Source organism: Venturia canescens, chromosome 5 (genome assembly GCF_019457755.1).
Source record: "Venturia canescens isolate UGA chromosome 5, ASM1945775v1, whole genome shotgun sequence".
NCBI lineage: Eukaryota > Metazoa > Arthropoda > Insecta > Hymenoptera > Ichneumonidae > Venturia > Venturia canescens.
Window position 1 is genome coordinate 5,171,173 of NC_057425.1, and position 11,530 is coordinate 5,182,702.

The 11,530-nt window shown below is 37.3% G+C and overlaps 1 protein-coding gene across 1 annotated transcript; it reads left to right on the forward strand.

The window, feature by feature from the left end:
* The first annotated feature begins 4,561 nt into the window (after positions 1 to 4,561).
* On the forward strand, positions 4,562 to 10,200 carry LOC122411075 (Polypeptide N-Acetylgalactosaminyltransferase 3). The gene is made up of 10 exons (XM_043419600.1): positions 4,562 to 5,526; positions 6,068 to 6,177; positions 6,401 to 6,581; positions 6,884 to 7,053; positions 7,172 to 7,339; positions 7,437 to 7,536; positions 7,799 to 8,208; positions 8,365 to 8,507; positions 8,883 to 9,149; positions 9,618 to 10,200. The coding sequence occupies exons 1-10, from the start codon at positions 5,390 to 5,392 to the stop codon at positions 9,750 to 9,752; spliced, it is 1,821 nt and encodes a 606-aa protein (XP_043275535.1). The 5' UTR covers positions 4,562 to 5,389; the 3' UTR covers positions 9,753 to 10,200.
* The last annotated feature ends 1,330 nt before the right edge of the window (positions 10,201 to 11,530 follow it).

Sequence of the window (11,530 nt, forward strand, 5' to 3'; positions counted from 1 at the left end):
TGTTTTGTGAAAAGCGAGTCTATTTTCTCAAAGTTTTTCAAATTTACTCACCTTGTTTTTTACACCATCGAGTGACTTCGAGATAGCATTTGTCAACTGTAGATTAGAAAGGAAAAGAGATTATTCGAAGTGAAAAACAGTAAATTTCTCTTATTGCAAAATTAGTTAAAAGGATACTTACCGAACTCGAAAAATCGTCCCACCCCCATCCTGGTTGCTGTTAACATAGAATAAAAAGGTCTCGATTAACCCGGATCATTGCTCGATTTCATTAGTTAATTAGTGCGTTTATATATTTTCTCATTTTTACTGATGCGATACAAAAAGTCCAAACATGCTGTCATATTCCGCAGTAGTACTTTGCTTCTTCCGAAAGGGGTTTAAATTACTTACCGGTGCGGGAGCCGGGAGCGCCTAAATAAAGTGAAATAGAATCGTATAATTATAAATAGGCTCAAAAAAATGTAGAAGATGAACGAAATAATGTGGGGAACTTACTTGGACGAGTACGCAGCCGAAAAGAGCGACCAAAACAATTTTGCCAACCATTTTGACTAATTGGTGCTATGCTGAAATGACGAAGAATAACAATTTTGAACGTTGATGCTCGTTCGAATTATTGGAATTGGGGAACATTGTTTTCATGTGTTTTCTATTAACACAGTATAACGTAGAAGCGATTAAGTGGAGTTTCGAGACGAGAAGTGAAGGAAGAAATTCGATGATAAATTATTGACAATTTGTAAAAAGTAAGGCGCGTTTTTCTAATTCCCAAAAACTAACTTCAAGCTGACTGATCGATTTTTTTTGGACGGGCATAAAATTAACAAGACCATTGGTTAATTAATTGAGAAGCACTTTTACTTTTGTTTTAGTCCAACCCCGAAAGGCCGCAGCGAAAAGTGAAGATTCACCTTTCAAACGGATGAGTTCCATGGGACAGAATTATGTTCACCGAAGTATCGCCGTAATTGACAAAATATTACTCGTCTACATGATATTATGCTTCAAAGAATCTCGATATTCTATTGGTGAAATAACCCTTCGAATGTGAAATTCAGGAAAAACTTACCGATTTGTGGAGAAGTAGATTGCAGTACAATTCAATTTCTCAATGAATAGTGTTCTGAAAATATGTTGCTCCAGTTCCTTTATATACGAAAGAGTTTTTGGAGACCAAGGAAAAAATCGGATAGTCGACGGGCCAATGGATCGGGAATTAATCAGGGTAAACACATGAAGCACATGTGCTGTTTCTATTGCCATTTTATCCTCAAAACTGTACGTCATCCTTAAGAGCTTTTACCGAATTTTCTTTCCTTTTTTCCTGGTAGCATTATACATCGCCTAACGTCGACGTAACGAACACCACCTGCACAGGTGCTTTTTTTTGAGCGAGTTCCGGGTGCATAATTAATTCATTATAATTATAATACTTTTACTTCAAACACTCAATAGCGATAGGTGTACAATGGATATATGATATTGTTAAATCCCCGAAAAAAGCTGTTTCGTGCTCATTGATGAATATTAATGAAAACAATTAGATTCGAGTGACTGAATTCGATAAGGAACGTTATGTATGATAATAATTAGTCTAGTGGGAAAATCCGCATCGGTAGGATCTTGGTTCGTCATCGAGCACTTCGACTCCTCACTCCGAAACGAAATTCCGTTTTATTAGTGCCGTTTTCTTCTATTACTGCGGATTAAAAAAATTTTGTGGATTGTTTAAACGCTGTCGGGATGAGTTTAATTTTTTAATGGCAGTAATTGAAGAAAACGGCGCTAATAGAACAAACGATTAATTCATAACTTGGAAGTGAATCTTTTGCTTTATTTTTCCTCAAACACACACAAGATTTAAGAAGAGATTTGCAGTTTCGTTCGAGTTTTCAAGCTCGAGTCATTTCAGAGAAAGATTCTTTTCTTTAATATTTCAACATTTCTTAAAGCCAACAATTTTCTAAGTGAATTCGAATTTCGAGGATCTTTTTTTGTTACTTATTTTTCTTGATAAAATCGACAGCTGAATCGCTCGCCCGAGCCCGCAAGCTGGAGTCAAAGAGTAATTAATTAATCTGCCCACGTATTTATATTATTTGTGTAATAATTTTCAGTGAAAATAATGAAAAAATATTCATGGTCTTGAAAGAGTTCTAAAAGTGATTATAAAATATTTCAATTTCAGTGTAGTTACTTTTTCATCAAGTATTACTATGCTGGTTACTCGTCGCTTTAACCCTCTTGAGGGCAGTAGTTTTTGCCGTTGTATTTTGCAATACCTTAATACTTCTAAGTTGTTTCTAGTAACTCGAAGGTTTAAGCTATAAGATGCTCATGGAAAAAAGTGCATATTTATTTATTCATAATTAGTTATACATAATTCAAACGAAAAAAACCGTTTTTTAAAAGTGTAAGTTCCGAAGTTTTTTAAAAGTGTATTTTTCTAATTCTGACGCTAAAATCGTAATCAGAGATTCCAAAAACCCTGAGAAGACCTATGATTTTGGAAATTTGTCGAATACAAAAGTATGCCCCTCAAAGGATTAAGAAAACGAAAAGTTTGATTTTTGTATCGACATTTTGTCTGCAAAACAAAACAAAATATTGTTTCTATGCGTGATTGAGTCAAAAGAGTGGTGTTTATTCAACCCTCGAGTGTTTCAACGGAGTCATCAGCAATGATTTTCTTCAATAGAAAATATTTTTGGTTCCGACACATTTATTTTTATTTTCTCATTATAATTTGACCAGAGACTCTACAGAATCTCTCGATGAAACAATCTTCCGTACATGTTACGATAGCATTTGCTAGAGCGAATAAATTTCGCAAAGTTGAACAGTGAAACCGGCGAGCCAAAAAACTCCGGTTACTGTGTGCAACATTAAAACTTTTTTGCTCAATGGAAAATGAGATTCAAGGAAAACTCGAGGGTACCACTGACGAAGAGCGACCTCGAAAACACACCAAAAGACAATTTACGAATTTTCTTAACGACGCTTCCACGCTGGATGATCTCATAGAAAAAAAAATGTTATTTGTATTTGCAGCCTGTAAGAATACAATAATCCATAAAAAGAAACGAAGACTGCTCGTAAGATTAAGCGATTGGAAAATAATTTTTAAAGTACTTAATATAAAATACTTAATAAAGTAATTTTTCAATGCATGAAAAATCAGGCTGCCGTCCGAGGAAGAAGGATAAATTAGGCTAAAATCGTTCCATAAGCGAATAGCGAGGAGAGCTCCATTTTTGGGCTCCGTAGTGGGTCTGGTGGGGAGCACTCTTGTAGCATGGCAAAGTGTACCGTATTTTGAGTTGCGAAGCGACTCGAGAACCTCGAGACTAACCTCGAGCGATTCGAGGATCCGATGAGGTGGCAACGACGGAGGCGAGGAAAGAGAGAAGAGAGAGCCGAGTCGAATCCGAGCATCGGTCGGCTAAGCAATGTTACGCGTTGTCGTTGGTCGACTGAACGAAATTTATAATGCGGAGCACGGAACAGCAGCGGAAAAATTCTATTTGACCGTCAGTAAATACTGAACGAAAAAACTAAAAAAAAATAATTAAAGACTGTTCGATTAACGAAGGAATGGATAAACGAAAATCGTGACGGCAATTATTATTATTTTTTTAACAATCTTTCGAATCTTTTAATATAATTGACATGATTCTATCACGGTTTCCGTTAATAGAAGCGAAAAGTTAAATGCTATTTCTCGAAAACGAAAATTTTCACGAAATCATTGCGAATCGGAAAAACAAATCCGATGATTTTTGTTTCTGTTTTTTCTAGTTGACTATGATTTCCGACAGGCGTCCATTTTTATTACATTACTCTTAATAGCAGCACATACTTATTTGAATTTATAAAACTTTACTTCCATTCTCCTCTAATGAATAAATACAAAATGTTTCATGAAAAAAGTAGCGAATTCTTTTTATCCAGCACTCATAAAATTCCATTACAGAAAAGTCTTGGCTGAGAAAATATTTTAATTCCGATAAATCGAAGTCTCTTGGCGAACCATTTTTTAAATAAAAATGCATCCGATCAACGATAATTGGAGCAGGAAATTCCTTGATTCTTTTATTTCGATTTTTTAGTTTTCTTAGCAATGAAAATGTTTTCAACGCTGCCAACCAATTTCTTAGTTTCTCGCCGTCGAATTATTCATATTGAAACGATTTTAAATTGATTCGTGATTCGAAAAAAAAATGATAAACAACTAAATGACGGTTCGATAAAAATTTTGTGATTTCACGATTTCATAGAATGAACAACTTGAAATTTCAGTACTTGAAATTTTTTTAAATTTCAGTGATTTCCGAAGATTCTGCTTAAAGAGGTTCTCCTGACAGTCCCTGTAGTCAGGGCCCTTAAAATACTCGAGAAGATCGGTAGGAACAGGTGCACAGGTAATAAAAGGCAAAGTATGTTGGGACCATGTAAGATTCCGAGCTGGACTGTACCTTCTCCTTCCAGCTACTCTGTTGCCTCCATTCTTCGCGAGCGCTGTATGACGTCACGCGATCGGCACAAGTGTACAGTCAGTAGCCATAGCAGTGCGTGCATCGAGCGCGGAGTGAGATCGTCGAGTGTCAAAAAAGTGCTTAAAAATCGAGTGTAATAACGGTTTTAATAGAGAGAATAAATAAATGGTCGCACGTAGATGGACAATAGAAAAAGAGACTTTTCAGGCTGCTCGTTGGTTGCCAATAATATGAGGCAACACCTCGAGGTTGTGAAACGTCGAGCGGATGTGAGCGGGATTTTGTGGTGAGAGACAACGCTGAAGAGCAATGCTCCAGCCGCGTTTGAAACCGCGATCGTTCGTACGTGAATAAGAGACAAAGGAACATTTTCGTGTTGTTTTAGCATCGAAGAAATTGGTTTACTCGAAATGTGGATAAACTAAAATGTGATAATGCCCGGAGACAGTTTAGCATTCGTTGTTTAAAAATCGTTGTTTTGATTCCTGGATTAAATCAGGACAAAAAAGATTGATCGCGATATCACCGAATTTCATCAATATAAGGCGGCATAAAACGATCGATAAATTTGAGACGAAATGAGGGTTTTTGGGTCAAGAGAATTCATCCTTCCTTGTTTACTCACTTTAATCTCCTCGTCGTCTGACAGTATTACACTAATTATGACTCAATGATGACCTGACCCGATCACCCAGACGCGAGCAGAGGCGCGAATGATAACGAGAAAGAATTTGAATCAAAACTCGTAATCGGAGACTGAAATTTTCGTCAGTTCTAACGGATTTTCGGGGAAGAAAGAGCTCTTACGAAATAACGCTCTTCGTTGCCTCCATGTCTCGGATTTATTGTGATTAATAAATTTAACACTTAATCTTCATCATTCGGATAAAATGTGGCCACGATTCGCCAAGATCTATCGATCATGGCTCGTCTATATTCTCGTTGCTACGATTCTTTGCATCCTCTTCATGTGGTCAAGAAACAAACAAAATGATAATGATTTTGGCGACGATTACGTCTCACTTAGGTACGTCAAATTTTACTTCATGATAAAAACTTCACTGATAAATACTTCATTATATTTTTCTTTTATTTTAGTTTTTTTCGTACTCGATTGAGCAAGTTTTTTTTTCACTTAATTGAAATCCAATCAAATTCATTAATTTTTCTTCAACCCTCATTTTTCAATTGATTATTTTAATCAAATTTTACTGTGTCTAATTTGATTTTTATTTTCAATTTGTCAGTCGATACATTGGTATTTTTTTTTTCCTTTTTTTTATTGATTCGCCCCCGTTTATTTGTCCCCTCAAGATCTCTTCATTGATTGATCCCTCATCGGAATCTCAGAATTTTGGGAATTCATTTTTTTAATCGTTCGACACTATCATCGCTTTTAATCCTCCGTGTCCATTGCTATTCCTCAAAAGATCGAAAATTCGTTAAATTTATTTCCATCTAACATCGTTCGAAAATTGTGGACGTTTTATTTATTCTGTTTTTTTTAGAAATATTTCAGCAACGAATGTTTTATGACTGAAAAATTTGATCGGTTTCTTAATATTCAGGCTTCTGGGAGATCAGAAAGATTACATCGATCGTCGAGGAATTCACGTTGTCGTTGGCCATTACATAGGGGACTCTGTCGATCCTCTCAAAACTCCAAATGTTACAAAAGGTTCGTACGTCCATACGATTATTTATTAATAGAATTAAAAGACGAGTAATCTCAATTCGCAATAGTTTTCATCTGTTTAAAATACTTTCCAACAACTAATTTGTCTTTATTCACAGAGTAAATTTTCGATTTTGATGTGAATTGAACGAAGCCATCAAATTCGTTTGTTGTCTTCGAAAACCCATTCCTTCAGTTTATTAAAATTTTATTTTCGTTTTTACAGATATAATTAATAAAAACATGTTCGAACCAAAACCACGCGAAGGGAGAAATGGCGAGCCAGTGATAATACCATCCAAGGATTTTCACGTGATGCAACAACTCTTTCAAATTAATAGATTCAATCTGATGGCGAGTGATCGAATTCCACTGAACAGAACATTGCCTGATGTCAGGAAGAAAAAGTGAGCTAATCATGTTTGTTTGTTTTTGTTGTTTTTTTTTTTTTTTTTTTTTTTTCAAATTCGGGAATCGGAGCTTTCCCAGTCCTTCGAAATCTCTCCTCGGGGAAGGCATTTTTGAATCGTTCGATTGGCAGACTTTTTGGTACTCAGTTTGGAGGAATAAAATACTCGATTTTATCTTTTTTTTTTCACGAAGTGAATAATTGCGAAATAGTGGAGAAATACTGAGATCGATGAAATCTTGTGGTTTGAGGAAGCTGATTGAAAAATTGTGATAAACACGTAAACGACGATTTCGACAGGTGCATCTCAAGATACTCGAAGATATCGGGACTACCGAAAACTTCGATAATCATAGTATTTCATAACGAGGCGTGGAGCACGTTACTGAGAACCGTCCAAAGCGTTATCGATCGTTCGCCTCGCGAATTATTGGTGGAAATAATTCTTGTGGATGACAACAGTGATCGAGGTGAACCTTCCGAAATTCTTACCATTTTGACATCGTAAAACGTTCGAGAAAGACCGAATGAGAGAAAAAGTTGTCGCTTAATTCGAATTTCATTAACAGAAAGCTTCTTTCATTGCAGACTTTTTGAAAAGGCCTCTGGACGAATACGTCGAAAAATTAAATGTTCCGACCCGTGTTTTGCGCTCGGACAAACGAGTCGGTTTGGTAAACGCTCGTTTAATTGGTGCCAAAGAAGCGATAGGTCAGGTTCTCACGTTTCTCGATGCTCACTGCGAATGCACGGTTGGTAGGTAAGCTCTCCGCAGCTCTCGTGTTCTCCACTCTGCACTCGTGACCAGTCAACAACAGTGTAACAACCGATGAATTTTCATCGTCAATTTCAGGCTGGCTGGTACCCCTTTTGGAAGCTATTTCGATCGATAGAACCAGAGTCGTTTCTCCTGTTATTGACATTATTAATGACGACACTTTTGGATACACGAGGTAACATTTTCTCAGGCACGAATTTTGCCTTGGGCCTTTGCAACGATTTTTTATTTTTTGGAAATAAAAATTCATTTTCGCATGGCTTTTGATGCTTATTTACATGAAAATTGAACGAGTTTCCACGATAGGAATAAAATTAATTGTTAACAATAAAAAATGAAAGAATATTTGAATAATTTGCACGAAAGTTCAATTCGAGAATGAAGTTGCATCAATGGAAACACAGTCATTGAAATTTCTTCGTTGTCGAAATGTCCAGATCGTTCGAGCTTCACTGGGGCGCGTTCAACTGGGATTTGCATTTCCGCTGGTTAACCCTGAACGGTCCATTGTTACGAGAGCGGCGTGAAAACATCGTAGATCCGTTCAAGACCCCAGCGATGGCAGGGGGCCTCTTCTCAATGGACAAGGAATACTTTTTCGAGCTTGGAAGTTACGACGATCGTATGCAGATTTGGGGAGGAGAAAATCTCGAGCTGTCTTTTCGGGTTTGGCAATGTGGCGGAAGTGTTGAAATCGCTCCTTGCTCTCACGTCGGTCATTTATTTCGCAAATCGTCGCCTTACACTTTTCCTGGTGGAGTCGGCGATATTTTGTATGGGAATTTGGCTCGCGTCGCTCTCGTCTGGATGGACGATTGGGCGGAATTTTACTTCAAATTCAATCCAGGTTAACTACGAACTTCCATTCTTACTTGATTATTCACAACAATTGGTTTTTTGACGAGCCCAAAATCATTTGATTCTCTGGACGCTTACAAAACCCAATTCACTTAAAAACTCAGCAACCGATTCGGCTTTTCATAGTAATATTCAACATTTTCAGAGGCTGCGAGACTTCGAGACAAACAACAAGTCCGTAACCGTTTGGAGCTCCGAAAAAAACTCGGTTGCAAAAGTTTTGAATGGTACCTGGACACCGTTTGGCCCGAACATTTCTTCCCGAAGGATGATCGTTTTTTTGGAAGGGTAAAATAATTATCCAATGCTAATTGATATTTATCATTTTTGTCTTATCTTCGATTTCTTTCTCACCTATCAAATGTTGGAGAAACCGAAAAGCACCAAATGATGCTCGCAATAAAAGCGAAAAAATAATTCATCGATCACGGAAAAGTGAATAAGAATTGATCGCTGAATTTTGCGTTTTCTCCTTCTTTATTGTTTTTTTCGTAAATTTTTCTTCCTCCCATTAATTTCCCTCAGTTTAAAAAGTTCGTGTGTTCCACAAAATATCGTTACGATAAAACGTTTTTTGGAAATAAATCATTTACAGACTGACATAACACATATTGAAAGACTTGATTGTACAATCTCTTAATCTAGTGGTTCAATCTCATACAGATTGTTCACGTACCGACGATGAAATGTCTGATGAAACCCTTGGCTAAGGGAATGTACGCCCAGCCTTCAGGATACGCGATTTACGAGCCGTGCGTTAAATCACCGACGCTCAGTCAAATGTTCGTAATGGGAACGAACGGTGTTGTAATGACCGACGAGAGCGTGTGTCTCGACGCACCGGAGCGTGACACGCGTCATGAGAAACCAAAAGTTAAAATAATGGCCTGCAGTGGTCTCCATCGTCAAAAATGGCGTTACGACAAAGACGTGAGTTCGAACGTTACGGGTTTCCGCATTTTGTACTTTTTTTCATTAAACGCCTTCTACAATCGCGTTCATTAAATCCGAAAGTGATTATTCGAAAGGTCACAGAAAAATTTTCGTTCAAAGTATTCCGAGGATCAGAATGAATTTAAATCGAGTTTTCATTAACCAAAATTCTTTGCAGCAGTGAGCGAAGAAAATGTTGAAATTGAATAATTTAGATTAAGTTTTTTGAACATTTAAAATTTGTGGGTATTCAAAAATTTCGTGAGTTTCTAACAGAAGATTTTTTCATGCCACGAAGCTAATGAGATTGAACTACAATTTCAATTTTTTTAATACAAAAACTCGATGATGAGGATTTTTATTGATTTATATCGAGTCGGTTTTGGGTTTTTATTTGAATTTCAATTGAATATTTCAATTTTCATGCGGTGACTGAAATAATTCCGTGTCTGTTTCTGCGACTAGACCCGAGCTTTCGTTCACGTGAGTTCAGGAATGTGTCTCCACGTGTCACCGGACTCCGACGAGGGCCCCGTAATTGCAGCCTGCAACGGAAATACCGAGCAGCAGTGGATCATGGAAAGCGTATCTTGGAAATGATGATCTCCACATTTTTTCTCACAAACTATAATAAAGTGTACATAATGATGACGATTTCTGTTCCATTGTACTTAAATCATGTTTTTTTTGTCGTATAAAAGATCATTTACATTAAACGAGATCTCAATTACCAGTGATCTTACTCGAGTAAAAAATTGATAATTTATTCCACAAATTGGAATGATTTTTGTTGACCAAACTGATCTGTTGTTTTGATAAGACTTTGGAATGGTACAGAAATCTCTTTTGAGACAGTGTTGAGACTCGTCACTTTTGACGTCGCAACAGTTTTCAAGCTCGTCTGGCTTTTTTTGCTCCAAGTAAACGTAGGTAAGGAACGACTGTGTGGTTTACCTGGATGGTGAAAGTTTGATGGCGAATGAAGTAATTTTGGAGGTTTAATGAATTTCGTAAAATGCCAATAAATTTTGCAGAACGTTGAGAATAATTAGTTAATTACTTCACTAAGTCACAAAACTTTCTACGTTCCCTCTTAGATTCTTCGAAGCGCAGGAATGTTTTTTCTCTATTTTTATTTTTATTTTTATTTTTTTTCCCAACAAATATGAATGGTCTTTGCGTTGATTTTTTCTACGAGCACTGCCAATCCAGCGAGTACTTCGAATGCTGTGCGGGGAGCACCACGAGCATTGGAATCCAATAATTGTCCACAGCCTGCCAATTAAGCTGATTCCTCCGTTCTCCCGTGAGAATTTATGGGGACAAGAGCATTGGAGAAACATCATAAAATGAAGTGCTAATCCTTCATGGAAAAAATATGAGTCGGAATGTTTGTTGATCTGAGCAGTTTGTATATCTGTACACAGGCACGAAACTGCACTCTCGGTTTTACTCGAACTCGATTCGACGAAGGGAAAACTTGAATAAAAATAAATTTCACTCGGAATGAAGTTTTCACATAAAATCCAGATATTTCTGAGGTTTATCGATTCGTAAACGTGGAAATGGACTTTTCGGTTAATTCGATTGACAAATGAACAAAATTATCGATGAGCTTGTGCCAAGAATATTTCGTTGGTTTGTAAAAATGTTCTTTAGCGCTGCTCTTGCTCATCAAACATCTTTTCCCATCCACGTAATTTACGAACAGTATATCGAGCAGATGAAATTCATCCGGACACTTAGCTTTGTAGCTTTCGCAGTTTTTTTAAACCGTCTCGTTACATCTGGGCTGGATGACACAGTTTGCGTATCTGGGTCAAAGTCGCGTCCTCCAGGAGGCCAAGAAAAGAGCACTCGAACGAGAATTATTCTGTACACTCCGCAGTTCGTCCTGTCCTGTGCATCGCTCGCTCCTCTTTCTCTCTCGCTCTCTGTCGTTATTCTCGCCTCGTTTGTGCCTACGATGATTAACCTCCGGCTACGTTTGGCCGAGACAAGCGACGTTTTTTACGACTCTTCTCACATTGACACGCAAATAGTCACAAAAACGATCGATTATGAGGAAGAAACATGCGAATCGCTGTCAGTTACCATTCTAATTACAATCGAAAGCAAAAATAAAGAAGTTATCTTTGAGTTTAATCAAAAGCAAATGCGTCAATCTCGATAAGGATCGTTGGACGAAGCTGCTGGTAAAATGATCGATCATTTTCGACCGTCGTTCCAAAACGCAGCCCAATTTAGCTCGATTATTTTTTTGCATCAAATCGAAAGCCACTTCGATTTTCGTTGGCTTCCAAAGAAAGTTTGAGCTCCCTTCGAAACGTGGAATTTCCGGTCATCCAATGAAATAGTTTTCCGAAGGCGACCTAAAG